This window comes from Anopheles marshallii, chromosome 2 (genome assembly GCF_943734725.1).
Source record: "Anopheles marshallii chromosome 2, idAnoMarsDA_429_01, whole genome shotgun sequence".
Lineage (NCBI taxonomy): Eukaryota > Metazoa > Arthropoda > Insecta > Diptera > Culicidae > Anopheles > Anopheles marshallii.
In genome coordinates, this window is record NC_071326.1 from 52,122,020 (window position 1) to 52,139,374 (window position 17,355).

General features: G+C 45.1%; 1 protein-coding gene across 1 annotated transcript; it reads left to right on the forward strand.

Annotated features, from left to right (window-relative positions):
• The first annotated feature begins 266 nt into the window (after positions 1-266).
• LOC128718122 (transmembrane protease serine 9-like) lies at positions 267-15,830 on the forward strand. Its single transcript, XM_053811796.1, has 10 exons — positions 267-360; positions 2,342-2,526; positions 2,601-2,778; positions 2,857-3,256; positions 9,194-9,563; positions 9,648-9,856; positions 12,385-12,701; positions 14,712-14,874; positions 14,978-15,183; positions 15,442-15,830. The coding sequence occupies exons 1-10, from the start codon at positions 267-269 to the stop codon at positions 15,828-15,830; spliced, it is 2,511 nt and encodes an 836-aa protein (XP_053667771.1).
• Positions 15,831-17,355: the final 1,525 nt, after the last annotated feature.

Here is a 17,355-nt window from a genome sequence, read left to right on the forward strand (position 1 = left end):
GCATGGCGGTAGGTCACAAATAGTATGAAAAAAGTAAGAGCCTTCCAAAAAAGAATAGCGATGCAACGATGCACAAGTGCAACGTGATTTGCATGCGCCAAGGGTTATTGCTTCTCTGCATTGTTTTACTTCTCACTTTGAAAAACACCGACCGCGATATCATGAACTCGGTATGCCCTAAGCCGGAGGGAGAGAGTAAGAGACGTTTAAGGGTACCTTTCGCGGAAGAGGAGGTGGCGGAAAGTAAACAAACAGACGAAGTAACGATGCCAATGCTGGCTAACGTGACGGTGACGATGGTAGTTTACAGCCAAATTGCCGAACATTGTCGAACCAATTGTTGTTACTACTACTACATCGGTGAGCAAGATGGCCAATGCCTCGACTGCTCTCACTGTTCCCGTTTCTCCCTTCCCTTCTGCTCATCCCCACCCTTGAATCGATCTCTGACACTGGCCTTCTCCCTCGCACGTGGGTTTGAGCGCGCGCATGGTGCGTCGCGCTTATCGGCGATGTAAGCGATGCAAGCACGACCACCACAAGAGTAAGGAAGCCATCGGCACAATGTGTGTTAGTAGAACCAAGGGCACGCACTCTCACTTTCCATGCGCACTATGAGGTAATTGTCCACCGTAATCATCCCGGGGGACAGTCTCGATGAGATGTGGTGGTTATGTCGCGAGCGCTACGGCACGCTGACACAGAGACAGGTGCACCGACGAAAACGGTTGCTGTGGATGTGTGTGTATGCATGCGGCCCAATGCGCATCGGCAGAGCATAGTTCGGGTACCCGCAGCCGCAATACAGGCGCATCCGCACCCTTATCGCGTACGACCTCTACTACTCTCGTTACCGAAGAAGACGACGACCACGACGGCTCGAGATCAGACCGCACTGTACGGAAGGGAACAACAACTGTAGGAACGCACTGCATTGCAAAACAAAGAGGGCCCACACCACATTGACACGAGTTCGATCACTCGAGTCGGAGCGCGCCAAGGTAGTCGACGACGTCCCGCGCGCGTCGTCATTGTCTCCTGAACCTTCTGAATCCGATTCGAAAAGTTGTGCATATAAAAGCCACGCAGATTACTGTTGTCAGTCACAGAACATTGCGTAAAGAGCCACAAGAAGCTTCAACGCAGGAAGCCTCTATCGTAGTAGCACAGCAACACCAGAACAACCAGTGAGTTCCGGTGTCGACTGACAGCTTCAATCTGCAACGCGATCCTTTCGTCGTCTGTTCGGTCGTACAAGTCTCTCATAGTCGTTCGTTCTATCGCGAGTGTCCTGTTTGGTTCAGTGCGTAGTGTTTGGTGTTTTTATTTTTAAATTTACTAAAATAATGAAACGAGCCTCGTCCGTGCGCTCAATGGCAATTTGGGTGCTGATGTTGGCGATGCTGGCTGCCCCATTATTGGCCGCTCCTGTCAACAACAGTAGCGATTCCTGTGATTGTGGTGAGTTGAAAGAGCCGCAACAGAGTGCAGGGAGTGGCAATCTGCGCGAAAAGTGCACCGTCCAACCGCACACTGCCTTCGGATAAAAGTGAAAGGTTAACACGATAATTGTAAACAACAACTCGCTGGGCGGAGTGCATCTGCCAGGGTGGCAAAGTGCATCGTAACATATTTCGCAGGACGCCGTGCAGGAGTGCATAATTTTTCGGTTGTGACCGATGCGCCACAGACACGTTGCGTAACAAATCATTACAATTGGTGTACTGCGCGCTTTTTTCGAATGGAAAATGCTCATTGTGATGGTTGCGAAAGGGTAACCCGGGGAGGGGGTGAGGTAAAAAGGTAATAACGCGACAGACAGACCTCAAAGAAAACTGTTCGCAGGTTTCACTTTCGCTTCGATTAAACGAAGCTGAAGATGTTTCCTTTAAATGCCGGTCATTTATATCGTTCGCAATCGGCACGTTGGGTGGCGTTGTGTGAAAAATGTTGTCTATGTTTTGGTGTACCTTTTTTCCGGTCCCGACGACGCGCGTTTGAACGGTGTAGCTGTGAAAAACGGAGAGACGAAAAAGGCTAGCGAATTTAGGTTAAGCGCACACATTACCGAACTGCTGATCACGAATGCAATGATATCTGATCGGATGCATATGTGTATGTAGATAGGTTCATGTGGAGTTGTGAGCATCTCAGTCCCACCATTAATAATTGTAGTGCCACTGCGAACCCCGAGCGGATGAAAGCAGAACTGCAAAGTTGAAAGTGTTTGTTGTTGTGTACTGTAGCTTACCAATAATATTACCGAATTACAAATTTAAGTTTGCGTATAAACTCATTTACAGTCATCCAGTTTAAAGAAGGCACTTAATTCTTCTTCCAGTTTGCGGTGTTGGTGGACGCACTAATCGCATCGTTGGAGGCGCCGAAACCACTGCGCACCAGTTCCCATGGTTGGCTGGTCTCTTCCGGCAAGGCAAGCTGTACTGCGGAGCGTCTGTCGTTTCCCGCAATTTTCTAGTCACGGCCGCACACTGCGTGAACTCGTTCGAACCAAGCGAGATCAGGGTTAGTGTTTGAGCAGGAGATACAGAAAGCATCTTTCACTCGTTTGGTTCATTTGGTTCCATTTCTTGGCACAGGTTTACCTGGGAGGTCACAACATTGCCAAGGATTATACCGAGCTTCGTCGGGTGAAGCAGATCATTGACCACGAGGACTTTGATATCTTCACGTTCAACAACGACATTGCGCTGCTCGAACTCGATAAACCATTACGCTATGGGCCCACCATACAGCCAGCTTGCCTGCCGGACGGAAGTAAATGTGCAGCTGGGTCTATTAGTGAGGGCTAATTGATCAATAACGATTGCCATTTGGTGTGTTGCTTTTCTGCAGGTATAATGGATTTCACCGGATCTATCGGGGTGGTCGCCGGATGGGGACGAATCGAAGAGAAGCGTGCACCCTCCAAGACGTTACGTTCGGTGGAGGTTCCAATCTGGTCGCAGGAGCAGTGTTTGGACGCCGGTTACGGAAGTAAGAAGATCTCAGCCAACATGATGTGCGCCGGTTACCACGATGGCCAAAAGGATGCCTGCCAGGGTGATAGCGGTGGTCCGATGCATAAGATGGGTCTGTTTGGCAGCATGGAAGTCATTGGTGTTGTTTCGTGGGGACGGGGATGCGCTCGTCCGAATCTGCCCGGTATCTACACGCGTATTGTCAACTACTTGCCGTGGATTCATGAGAAGCTTGCCGACGAATGTATCTGCCCACCGAAGGATATTGCACGAAGGTTTTAAGAGGAATGCCGGCGAACGCGACAAAGCGGAACAGCTGTTTAATGTTGATAACTTATTCGTTTTCTAGTCACAAGAAACCATAGCATGTAAGAGCTGTAACAACGGCTGTCACTATTAGTGTGTAAGGTGAGGAAGCATTGGCTTGTTGTAATTCGAGTTCAAATTGCAGATAATAAACACTGACAAAGAAGCAAAGCAGGCAGAATATTGTCGATTGACTGTTTTGACTCCAGTGTGAGGATGACAAGAAAATTGACGACGTGAGTTATTGACAGCAGCGCACTGACAGCAGCCATCGATCATTCGATATATCCGATCGACGATGGTCAAATAATGCACGCGCACTGAAGTAGAAAGCGACTATGCGATGGAACATCCACTAGCAAACCAACGAAATGCTATTGATTAGGAGAGAAAATGAAAGTGAATCTACACCTGCGCCGTCAGCCGGACCAGTTCTCTTCGACGGTCATGATTTACCACTCTCTCTCTGTCTTTCTCCGGTCACCCTGTCACGTGTTGACCAACGCACACATGCTGTCTCGTCTCTTGCTGAATTCTCCGCTTGTTTATACTTTACAGGGTTTACTTGCACCATGCTCGTATCAATCGTATCATTCAAGGATTGTGATCAATATCATAGCTTCTTCGTGAGTCACCGCTAATGGTTTATTGTAGTTCATGTTTCAATTTTAAAACCTTTGAATAGTTGAAGTATTGTTTTATCATATTAATAATCATAGAGAGTCTCCTTCATTTTCTGGTTTGTGATATTGCGGTACGCTTACTCATTTCTTGTGATTAACACTGGCATAGTTGATGGTGTGTGGTAACTCCACAAACGCTATATAGAGTGACACTAAACTATGATAAGCATTGATATGATGATGATAAAAACCGTTAAAAAAATGAGCTTAAGAGCACTGGTCGTGGGATTGGATTGTAGTCATTGATTCATAAATATTACAACCGTTTGTATACCCGAAGCCGTTTATTTACAGAGAGTGTAGTAAGTAATATATTAAAAAATCATATAATTGTCATCTAACAGCAGAATAGAAGGTGTTGACAAAACATCCCAACATCTTGAGTGTTGATGTATTTCAATTTTCAAACGAAACTAAGAAGCCCTGCCCGATGCTTTGCTGCTCTCACGAAACGTCTTCCAGCTGGGTGCCCTCTCGCGATGCCCGGTGGATGATGGTGAAAAATGAAAGTAGTTTCTTCGGTGTTCAATCCTGCGCCATTGTAGCGAAGGAAGTCTTACAGTCAAGGCCATTCATGGTGCACTGAGCAGAACATATTGCACAAGCTCCTAAGTACGTTAAGGGAGCATGCACTAGGCCTTTAGTACGATTTAGCAACTTAATCAAGTGCATTTCATTCAGTGGACATCGTTGAATGTGGAGTGGGTGAGAAACAAATTTAGCCACAAATTATCACACTAGTAAAGTAACGAATGGAAAATCGATCACCCAGCACGGTATTTGATAGATCCAACCGTGAGTCAGTTGCAGCAGCGTTGCATTGCCATAGTGCGCCCGTTACCGAACTCAGTATGGAGACTGTGTGCAGTTAAAGTTTAACATTCGTCACGTTCCGTGAAACCCCGATGCGGTGAGTGTGGTGAATTGTGTTCAATAATATCAGCGTGGGCCAATCAGCTTGCAGTGCGGAAACATTTACATAACCATTTCGGGTTGGTGACAGCCCGGTCGGTAGCGTTTTATGTTCCGCAATGCTGATTCGTACCTCCACAATCGTTTGCGAAATTGTTTATTTCATCGATCACTAAATCGGACCATTCGTTATGGGCGTCCAGGAGCTTAAGAGGAATTGTACCGAAAAAAAAAAAAACAGTTTACCAGTTCTTGGAAATGCAACCAGTGCGACAGCCTCCTACGAAGCCAATGGAGGGTTGGCTACAGTTTGTAACATTTTTTGCCGAGCAGTGCGTGTCCGGGTTTGAGTCATTTCACTTTCAACCGTCCGCGTGATAGTGCGCATTTCCAACAGAAGTTGTGCGTGGCGTAGTTTAAATTCGTATTCGCAAGGACCTCGCTGGAGAAGGTAACGCGTGATCATATACACACCGTGGCCAGTAAAGTCCATAATCGCTCAACCCGTGCAACCCAAAAACATTAACGAAATTTACGGATGATCTGGTAGATTCAACCGAATCGGAGTGTGTGTGTGTGTTATAGATTTCGTTCCCATATTGGAGCCCAAGGTGTCGGCATGCTTTGGACAGGTTTTCGAACGCATCGCATAGGTGATCCGATCCGAAAGCGGTCACATAAACTTTCTTTATAATTTTCAAAAACATTGGCCAAAAATGTGGGTGAGGCAAGATTTGAGGCCACCGAGAGAGGGTTTTGTGAATGTGGGTTTTGTTTCTGTTTGAATACGAAAATATATCAGCGCAAAAGTGTGTCAAGATTGGAAATTATCTAAATTTGCAAATGGTGTGGACCGGAGTGCGTAAGCGATGTTGGTTCTTTTTTGAAAGTTTTGCTAAAAGTGATGAATACTGTTGTGCTCTTATAATTTTTTTTTCATAGGAGAGCAATGAAATAAAAATATATTGTGTTTGTACTTCACTATGATCTAAATTGCCAGATTGCATATCTTGAGCGATCCATTTATTGCTCTTGCCAGTGAAAGGAAACAATTGCACTATCTTGCAGCTTATACTACTTGCATTAAAATATAAATTGTAAAAACTCTATCAGCCACAGATTAAGAAATTTAAATAACCTGTAACACTTGTCTTCCTAATGAGAGCGGTGAACTTTAGCACACATGCCCACAAATCACTGCAGACACCAGATAAACGAGAAAGCCTTTCACTGCAGTGCACTTTTCCAAGCGGATATGACCATTTACCAGCAGAGAAGACCCTCATTCATACACCCGGATCGCCTAGGGCAACGCATGTCGCACTGTCTGGGTTTTACGCAGGTTCAAGGCAGTGATTTTTTTTCCTATTGCCTTGTAATCACGCAGACTGGAACGTCTTGCACTTTCTGCGGTGGGCACCTTTACTCCGAACGTACTAGGAGTGAATAGCGCTGCTGTGTTGCGCGTCGATCGACACTACGCAGCTAATGAAGTCTATCGAAACAAGAGTCACGAAGTATTCGAAACAAAATGCCCGAAATCGTGTCTCCTAACGTGTGCTGGCTAGTGTAGTTCCGGTGCGAGTTGTTTAGCTTCCCTGGCAGCAGCGTCATTGGAGTTCGAGAAAGACGATGCTTTTAGGGGTTGGGGATGGCACGGACTACGAGATTCCTTTCATTATATCACACACGGGAGATTAATTTCCCTTCGAGATCCCTCTGCTACCAGGTGCTTTTTCACTCTCGATTTCGACAGCGCTAGTGGTGAGTTGCTACTGTAGATTGATTCATGTACCTTGGGGTGAAAACATTAAAACAAGCGCCAATGCGTGAGAAGTGCGAATGTGAAGCTAGCGAAGACGGTCGAGCAACACAGTGATTGGTCGAATGAAAGTGAAAAAGAAGAAAACTACGCCATTATCCGTCCATCATCAGTAGTCAGCGGCTAGGAGCTTACCCACTGGCTGGTGTCGCTGACGCGGGTCCGGTCTGTGTGTCGTACCCAAGCTCATCCGACGTGGTGCAGTGAGGGAGGAAAGCGGATGCGGGCTAAACTGATGTTAAATAATGTTCCCCGTGCCGACGTCGTGCCTTGCCGAGAGCAGAAGAAAGTGAAATGAGATTATGAATCGTGTAAACACGGACTACAGCAACAGCGTGTAAGTGAAACGTTGAGTGAAAGATAAAATAGTAAAGCATAGTGAACAGTACGGTTTGCAACGGCGCAGGAAACGGCTAGTGTACTGACCGCAGATGTTGTGGGCACAGGAACGAAAACATCGTACAAGCACACACACGGCCACGAGTACATGAGGACAGAAGCTTAAAGAAGGCAACTGGACTAGTGTTGAGGTGGAACGCAGAATTAATAAGATAATTTCATGCACAGAGTAATGCATCCGGAAATGAATATTCCCTTGATCAGCAGATTGATCATTTGTACGGTATTGGCGACACTAGTGTTTGCTGGAAATGTGAGCCAAGTAGAAGGAAGCGCGCTGTGGAATGATACGGAGCTTTTCAGCCGAAATGGACGGTTTCTGTTCGACACACTGTTTGGACTTAACACGGCAGCTTTTTCGCTTGATGATGATGATGACCTGTCCAACAACCAGGTGAAAAGCTGTGACTGTGGTAAGTACTGGAAAATGTTAAGCAAGCTTCAAACATCATTGACTGCTTTTAGGCTGAAAAAATTACTTCTCTTGAATCTTGGCAACCACGTACCTTTTCTTTGAGAAGCGTTATTCAAAAGATACAATTAATATTGACCTTCATTATCAGCCATATGAATGCAAACATTTCTTAACAAACAATCATTAATTTATATCTCATAAGAAAATATTTGTGGAATGAACAGTTAAAGAAAGAAAAAAAAATAAAATAAAAGAATTAATCTTTATATAATAAACAAGTGATCGTGTACATTAAAAGTTAAAAAATAACATTATAACGAGGCCAACTGTCAATAAAGTCATGTAAGTTTTTTTATTAAAAAAGATCTTCCAGGTCGTACTGCTGTTATGTTACAAGCATTCAAATCATTTGAATCTCATTTAGCCTGTTCACCGTTTACCCCGAGAAAGTATTGTGCAACATTGTGCACTGTAGTGTGAGGAGTAGAGCGCGATAGTTGATTTGTCGTACTGATTCAAAGCGCTACATCTTTTATTTGATCTACGTTAAACTTATAGGATTATGTGAAGATTTTGCTTATCTAGTTATTGATATATCAACATTAAAACAAATTCAAGGCCCCCAAATAAATGGGTGTCAATTTTAAAAGCGATTATTACTAAAATTTAGCGGTCACGGTCAACGGATGAGGGTTAATCATATTATAAAAAATATAATCCCTGTTAGACTCCATTATTGACAATAGAATTTCCAAGCGCTTTAAACGCATTTCATCGATGATTTCTCGTAAAACAAAATGTCAAAGCCCTGGAATATGTTTGAATATTTTAAGTTACTCTTGAGGTTTTTGTGCTGATGAAGAAGAATACTATAATGTTTATACTGCTAATAGATATGTAAAAGTCAACCATCATCTAAGGTAGAATTATAAAATTTGAAAACTTAATTTATTAAAAAGAAAATGAAGCGATCACTTAAAATGACTAAAAACACTAGTATTAACCAATTATTATAACATAAAGATTAACATGAGGAGGGGACGCTATTTCTTGATTTTTAACATTTTTTGGTTTGGTTTTTTAACATTTGGTTTCTCCAGTTCTGATGAAAAGATGGCTGAGTGAAATCACATAACTTATTTTTAAACTTCGATTGAGCAACCTTTTTGTTATTATTATGATATTGTATGTTGCTTTAGGATAATCTGTAAACAATAGGTTAAATACAAAATCAGTTGACAGCCATAACTCTTAATATACGACAAATATTTATTAAATGCACCAGTGAAACCACATGGAGAAGGCTTCCGTTTCAAATTTGCAATGCGGATTGCATATCCATCGGGCTGATACGAATGAATTGCACCACGTGCTAAATTTTTCGCCATTTCGACCGTTGGTAGTGTAACGCTTGCTAAGCAGATTATGTTTCTTTTTTCAGAGTGTGGAGCAGCTAATCAGGAAATACGAATAGTTGGAGGACGTCCGACGGGAGTGAACCAATATCCATGGCTGGCACGTCTAGTTTACGATGGTCAATTCCATTGCGGAGCCTCACTTCTCACGAGAGATTACGTGTTGACTGCTGCGCATTGTGTTCGAAGGTGGGTATTGCTGATATGTTAGCTTATAATAGCTGGTGGAAACTAACTAACTGTACCGTACTTCCTTTCAGACTGAAGCGCAACAAGATCCGTGTAATTCTCGGTGACTATGACCAGTTTGTAGCATCTGAGACGCCGGCGATAATGCGCGCGGTGACCGCAATCATACGTCACCGTAGTTTCGATCAAAACTCGTACAACCACGATATTGCCTTGCTGAAGTTGCGCAAACCCGTCGAGTTCACCAAAACCATCCGGCCGGTATGTTTACCCAAGGAACGCAGCGAACCAGCCGGTCAGCTGGGAACGGTTGTCGGTTGGGGAAGGACCGCGGAAGGCGGGACACTTCCAGCGTTAGTGCAGCACGTGGATGTTCCGATCTTGACTCTCGATCAGTGTCGCAGCATGAAGTATCGTGCGTCTCGTATAACTTCAAACATGGTAAGCAGAAGGGCAGGACGGTCTTGCCCTAATACATCTTGGGAAACAATAAGCAACCTTCCTATTGCTCGGCCTATTTTACAGCTGTGCGCTGGTAAAGGCAAACAGGACTCTTGCCAGGGTGACTCCGGTGGCCCACTGCTGGTGCGAAACGGTGATAAGCACGAGATTGTAGGGATCGTATCGTGGGGCGTCGGATGTGGCCGGGCGGGCTATCCTGGAGTATATACGCGAGTTGCGCGGTATCTTCCCTGGCTGCGTGCTAACCTGGACGACACCTGCCTCTGCTCGAAGTGATATTAGAAGGGAAGGGAAAACGACTGTAAATAAAGCGCGAATACAACTAGCCGACTGACAATACCACCGGGTAACTGAACATTGTATTAAAGTGTGCGGAATGGGGTCGTTTCTTCTCAGCTGAGGTGTAGATGTGCGATCTGGCGGTTTGGTTGTTCCCATTTTCCTCTCACCATTGCATACAGAGGGTGATAATTTGATCGATTTACCAAGCGACACAGAATGTTTGCACTAATTAGGGCAAATGTGCGGTTTTGCTGCGTGTTGTGTTTCAGTGTTTTTGTGAGAAACGAAGCAACGCAAACAACGGAAGAAAAGGCACATGACACTGATGTCGGCATATCGGATGACGGAAGAACAAAAGCAACGATTAAAAGAAATGAGAGCATAAATAGTGTGGACTGGCTGGGAAGGAATCGTGCGGTCGATGTGGAATGAAAGAAATTTTCTCACGTATCGCACGCAGAAACATGCGAGGAATGTTTTGGCAACACAGCAAATACGGAGGCAGGGTACGGGGCCGGAACGTTGGCAATAAGCTCATTATCGCACATAAACTATCATAATTGAATCATCATCGCATAGGGTGGATGGGAGATAGTTTACTTTTTGTTAGTGCAAAATTTGTCAGAAAAAAAGAGAAATTAAACAAAGCTTTCATTTAAAGCGTAAGTATGCGGCTTTTACGTATGAGATAGTGATAATTTCTTGAGGAATTCTTTAAATCATAATTATGTGTTGAATTTGTTGTTTGGCATAACTTAACTCATACATTAGTTATGAACGTCATTCTCATCTTCTTAACAGCGGAACCCATTAATGTATGTGTATGGTAGTCCATAAACGCTAAATTCGGTGAATACGCTAGATAAATATGAATTTTTCGTCTGAAGAATTTTGTTGTTTTGTGTTTATTCGACTGACCATGCGGTCCGTTCGCATTACGGCCGACCGTACGGTTCGACTGTCGCAGAAATATTCTTACATACTAAATATACATATAATTTTACGTTTATACTTATACTCCAGTTTCTCAAACTCTACAATCACCGTTATTTCCATACACGTTTAACTCGCTTGTCACACCGTTCAGGCTACCCAGCGAATTCGTCAAGTCACAATTTAATGGATTAGATTTTTTGACCAATCAATCACTCAATTCAATTAACCATTTTGACTTCATTCCTCATTTTGACATCATAATAAATTGTGAACGCGTAGAATAATGATTTTTTTTTTCAATTTACTTTGATTTAATTAATACGAAATATTTATTTAATATTAATTAATCATTAATATTTTATAATTTTACTTACCTTTTACACAGATTGTCATGCATTCGACAATTGAGCAAGAAAGAAATTTGATTAAATATTGTTAAATATTTTATTACATTAAGATGTTTCTGCTTTTAAACATACGTATATAAATACTTTTCTGAAATATTTACAAACTTAAACATAACTAACATAACATAACATAACATAACATAACCATAGTAAGGGTTAAGAACGCTTTCCTTCATGGCAGTAAACAAACGACGCGCTTTCACTCGATGTATGGACGAAGTTTGTCACGAAAATGGATAACTATCCCAGCATCTCGATGACGCTCGGACAAAGATCGAATCATTCTCAAGTAGAACGAAGATTCGTCTGCAGCGAAGAAAAGTGTTGCGCATTTGTTTACTTTTCGCTGGGATGGCGTGAGGGAAGCACAGCAAGATCAGGTTGCTTGTGTCTTGCCACGCTTCGTAAAGGTGTGCGCATCTAGCATCGTTCCTGCACCGACGGCAAAGACGAATGGGACGATGAATGTTGAGAGATCATCCCGAACCACCGCTATTACCGCACCTTTCGCGATTTCCGCCCAATTTGGCTGAGGGCTGAGAAAGACGGTGGAAAAGACGCGAGCAAGTGCCGGAGAAAGCCGAATGCCCATTGCGTGGAAGCATATCCCGAAAGCACAACCCGACCGCCGATCATTTCAGTCAGTGACCGTGGAGCGAAGCGGACGTTTCTTGCGAGCAGATCTCGACCATTAACAGTCTGACGTGCGTTCTTGAGGGGCTGGGAGTGAGTCGCATCCGTTCAGTCACTGAACGCAACCGTTTCGATAATTGATCGTCACACACCAGTGAACGCTCCGGAGAAATCCCCGCAACGAAGTTTTGAACGAAGGCGTTTGAATAATTGCAGCCGCGGGCATACGCTTGGGTCGAAATTGAAACAATTTTTAGAGCAAAAGATTCAACATTGTGCGAACGTCCAATTGTAAAAATACTCTAGGAAATGAACGGGCAAGTGAGTGGAATGCATTAGTGTAGGCGAAAATGTGCAACTGTAGCGTGTCGGTGGTAAATTCGGTTCGTTTGCAGATCTAATCTGCTTGTGTTGTGCGTGTTGGGCGAAGCATAGATCCAAACCGTAACGAAGCAAAGGCCCCAAAGCTTAAGTGAATCTCAGGCGGGAGTGTGAAGAATTGGCGTGAGAACAACCGTGCGAAGGAATTTTCCCAAAATTAGAACAAACTGCGAGCTGTGCGTTGCAGATAGAGCTAGCGGCCAGTACAGCATGGAAGTAAGCAATTTGGCACGGAACGTATTCAATTTGCGCATCAGCCTGATGCTGGGAGTGATGCTGCCGATGTTGTTGGTGGTATTTGGCCTGATGGTCGGTGAAGCATCCGGAAAGCTGCAGGCTCAAGGCAAATATGAAATGCTAGCGACACCCAACAAGAACACCGACGAACGAAGCATAGTCGATAACATGAAGATGTTGTTCGGAGCGGGCAGTAATCGGGCCCCTGCTCATGATACACCTGCCAGTGCCTGTAGCTGTCGTAAGTAGTTTCCAATCGTTATTGAGCACAGAACATTAAGTTGGAAGCAGGTTCAACATATGAATGTCTATTTTTATTCCTGTTTAATTAAGCGGAAGTCTAGGTATTACCCCCGAATTGCTGACCAAAACATTGCTACGAATAAATCGTTGGAGAGCTTATGCGACCAAACTTGATCAAATTGGTAACCTTTTGGTCTCGATCACCGTCATGCTTGTTCAAATACCAAATATATTTTATCCTAAAAGGGCACACGATTGCTGCTTTGACATTATCTCAACGGTTTTACGTTTCGCGCACGCTAATGAAATGTGCATACAATGTCTGGACCTTACCCGGTTGTATAAATTTATTCACCGATGAAGTTTCCCCTTCATTCCGATGATCTCAATATTTCGATACCGCTGGACAGGACCCACAGGAAACACAGGGTTGGATAAGTAATGAATCCACACTCACACACACTCACGTATACATTAACAAACGAAAGCAAAAACAGTGCAAAAACACAAGTGTGACCATTGGTATTTGCATTTCGTATTTTTTTTTGTGGCCAATCTGGTGGCTTTTCGATGAAAGGCAAACAAAGGTTAAAAAAAAGTAACATTCATCCTACGCAAAGATTTAAGTTTCCGGTGTTGGCTAAAGGAAGTAGAAGGTGTGAGGGTGAAAGTGTTTCCCCGGCGCCAACCTCCTTCCATTTGAGAGTGTGTCTTCCTTTGTTGGTCCCATCATCAAACATCCTGAAGCTGGAGGCCGATCCGATGTAGATTAGCTTTACGATCGATCGAAAAGGGGTGGGACTCGGAGTTCGACGAACGTTTGGAATTCGTTTACGATCCGGTATCGCCACCTAAGCATAAACCATGTTTTGGTGTTTCTGACCGGTTCTATCCGGCAACTGTCTCCAGCAATTCATTTGGAACCTCTGGTGTCAATTTGATGAACAAATTGTTATCTTGCTGAAAGTAGTACGCCAATAAGGGTATGCAGTATTTAAAAATGAATTTAAGTAAATAAATATTCCAAGAAGGTAGGTGTTTACCTGTTTTGGTAGGTCATAAAAAAATCTTGTAGGTGAGTTAATGCACGAGTTCATGCATCTTGAATTTAATGTTTTCATTAGCGAAAATGTGGAAAACCCTGCAGTCCGCCAGACCTGCCTACGAACTCAAAGGTTAATTCGTACCCATCAAGCTTATGACCCGTCGAGGGTAAGTGGTTACTGGGAGGAAAATAAAAAAAACCACCCATCATCGTTGCTTTGCGTTCGCGTGTGCTCAATTCGGAGTTTGGTTAGGCCCACCCATGATACGACAACTCAGCGCTGCACTTACTATTGCGTTCCGAAATTTCGATAGAAAGCTCCATCGATGATCAATCGTTTGATTTGCAGCGCATCGTACAGCATCCTCCGGGCTGTGTAAGTGTAACGGAAAGAAAAAGATTCGATGAACACAGAAAAAAGGGAAGTATATCCACCTCATGACCCAATCCACACACCCTCCGGGTAGGGTGGTTCTGGTGGTGGTGTTGGAAGTCGCCCGCCACGAAATGGGGATGGGTTTGAAGGTTGTGTTTTTGTTTTGGTACGGCGATTTTACTCTCAACCGGGCCGAGGCGGTCGCCGGTCCGATACGATCGGTAGGAAAATGTAACAACCTGGCGAACGATCGGGTGTACGAATGATCAAGTGAGCCATCCACTGTCAGGCATCAAACCGGCTTTGCCGCCGTCGCCTATCGCGGCCTCGATCGACAAGTGTTGCGGAGCTAGTCGATTTAATCGTGTTTCTCCCCATTTACGGTAACGGTTACGGTAATTCCTGGTCCAACGGTTCAAATCGCGAGCGAGCAGAGCGTTCTCGAGCCAGACGCATGTTGCTAGTGGCGTGCCAATAGTCGAATGGTTGGGTGACACGCACGCCCGCTAGTGACGGCAATTACCGTGGCCTGGCATTTGCGTGTGCTGTGGCCAATGCACTGATGCGCTGCCTTTCTCATTCCGCAGGATGTGGCGAGCGGAACGACGCGTCGAGGATCGTTGGCGGCCAGGCGACGGGTGTGAACGAGTTTCCCTGGATGGCGCGATTAAGTTACTTCAATCGGTTCTACTGCGGTGGCATGCTCATCAACGACCGATACGTTCTAACGGCTGCTCACTGCGTTAAAGGGTAAGCGAGATTCCGTCCAAAGGATCCAATGGGTCCGCCAGTCAGTCCGCCCTGCCAGGGGAAAACTGTTGAACGTGACTGTGTTTTGCTTTCCTCGTTGCAGCTTCATGTGGTTCATGATCAAGGTGACGTTCGGTGAGCATAACCGGTGCGACGACTCCGTTCGACCGGAAACGCGCTTCGTGTTACGGGCGATCGCACAGAAGTTCAGCTTCTTAAACTTCGACAACGACATCGCACTGCTGCGACTGAACGATCGTGTGCCGATAACGGACTTCATTCGCCCGATCTGCCTGCCGTCCGATCCAAGTAAGTTCGAACCATGCCAGCAAATGTGGCACACCGCCATCGTGCAGATACGGAACCGATACGCGCAATACACGCTGATCTTGAAACATTGGCCAGACAAACTGGCTAATGGGAAGCGCAAATACGCCGCTACCCCAAATGTGACCTCGTTTTGGGCTTTCCTGTTTTTGCCTGCTGTGCCGGCTGTGAGTGTCGTGGTCTTTCTCATGTCTTTTTCCCTTCTTCCTTCTTCCACTATTTGCTATCGCACCAACGCAGGCAATGCGTACGTCGGCACCAACGGAACGGCCACGGGCTGGGGGACGCTGAAGGAGGACGGCAAGCCGTCTTGCATCCTGCAGGAAGTGGAGGTACCGGTCCTATCGAACGAAGTCTGCAGTACGCAAACGAACTACACAGCGTCCATGATCACGGACAACATGATGTGCGCCGGCTATCTGGGTGTGGGCGAAAAAGACTCCTGTCAGGGTGATTCCGGTGGTCCGCTGATCGCCGAGCGAGAGGACAAGCGGTACGAGCTGATCGGAGTCGTGTCGTGGGGTAATGGTTGCGCCCGGCCCTACTATCCCGGCGTGTACACACGCGTGACACGGTACCTGGACTGGATCCGCGAAAACTCCAAGGACGGTTGCTTCTGCAGCGAGTAAGCTCGAAAGGCTGCAAAAGCGTCGTTCGCTATGCTGGGCCGTGTTTATGTGATGATGGAACCGAGTTGGTGGCAAATAAGCGCACCAAACCCGGTGGAAATATAACGCGATAATCAACCGTGTCTATAGCATGTAGGACAAACCGAACCACAACCTGACCGCTGGACAATGCACTCTGCAATCGACCATTCAAGTAGTCGGCCAACCGGACGCTTCCCTCTTTCTCTGCTTCGACACTAAACAAAAAAAAAACCGTCACCTACACGCTTGGCAGTAGAACGTTCAGTACGTTAGAGAAACCGTAACGTAACGCGCACCGCCGGGGCTTCCGCGATGGCCGATTTAGTTTCTCCCGCCACTGCGTCAATGCCGATACCGTTAAACTGACCGTGGTCGGAATTTTAAAACGGTAGCCATTAATAAACAAAAGGGAAGATAAGCGGGCGAAAAAAGATGGCTCTCGAAAACGTTACAAGAAACGCCTCATCCACACAGGCCCGCACAACGCCGGCGCGCACGTTCTCCTTTCCATTGGCGAGTGTCGGTACTCTCGCACGTGGAAGAGGCCGGCATAGGCTTTTTTTCGTGCAGGGTTTCGTGCAGATCACTTGAAACTGGGTGACAAATTTATTTCATCAATGGGCTAGTGGAGGCCCCACATCAGTGGGAAGAAGTTTTGATGCATTCTTTTGATGCGTTACGAATTAAGTTCCAAATTAGGTTCCGTTCGGGAGTATCTAAACGTAACATGATTGCAGTGGCGACGCAGTTGGTGAATGATATGATGGAGGTTCGATAGTTCCAAGCGTTTTACTTTTTTTTGCAACTAATCTTAACCAGCAGTTTCATCGAGCGACGTTGGGTTCGTGGAACGAAGTACATCAGTAAAAGCTGTTTTTAGTGACGCATTGTGACGCTACGTTTTCGGTGGCACAACAGATCGCATTAACTTAGGACGTTTAAGATTAATATAGTTGAACACTAGGCTAGACAGCAGTAGACAACCATATAGAAAATTGTAAAGTAACGAAACGATCAACCAGGTTGCATAACTGTGTCGCTTGGTATACCACAACACTTGGAGGAAATAAAATATTTTAACTTTATCCAACAAAACGGATGTGCCTGTGGTGACTAATTTTGCGTGTCAGTGCAGGGTTACTGCAAATAATAGATGAGAAACGCAAGCTGTGTGTATAATGGTTGTCCGTCATGAGAAACTCGATGGAATATAGCTTCAGATAACACCATAACGTTCATGCCTCTTTCCCAAACTTTCACAATAATTTACACATCCCGCTCAAGGCTAACATTATGGAACCATTGAGAATAGTTCGTAAAGCTCTCTGCAATTTGTTTCGGAGGTGAGCTACATAAACAGCTCGTCATAAAATGGAGCGAGTCTTCTTGAGCGAACGATGTTGAATGCTTCGCGCTGCCGGCATCGATGGGAAGCAGTAAAATAATTTCCAACTAACCTCAACTAGCGACCGGCTTCAGCCAGAGCAGCGCAATATTTGCATCC

Bases quoted from the DNA above. Each gene is read 5' to 3' on its own strand.
- LOC128718122 (XM_053811796.1), top strand. From the start codon at position 267: ATGCCAATGCTGGCTAACGTGACGGTGACGATGGTAGTTTACAGCCAA. The intron at 2,527-2,600 runs GTTAGTGTTTGA...TTCTTGGCACAG, and splicing joins TCGAACCAAGCGAGATCAGG to GTTTACCTGGGAGGTCACAA. The intron at 9,857-12,384 runs GTGATATTAGAA...TCCCAAAATTAG, and splicing joins GACACCTGCCTCTGCTCGAA to AACAAACTGCGAGCTGTGCG.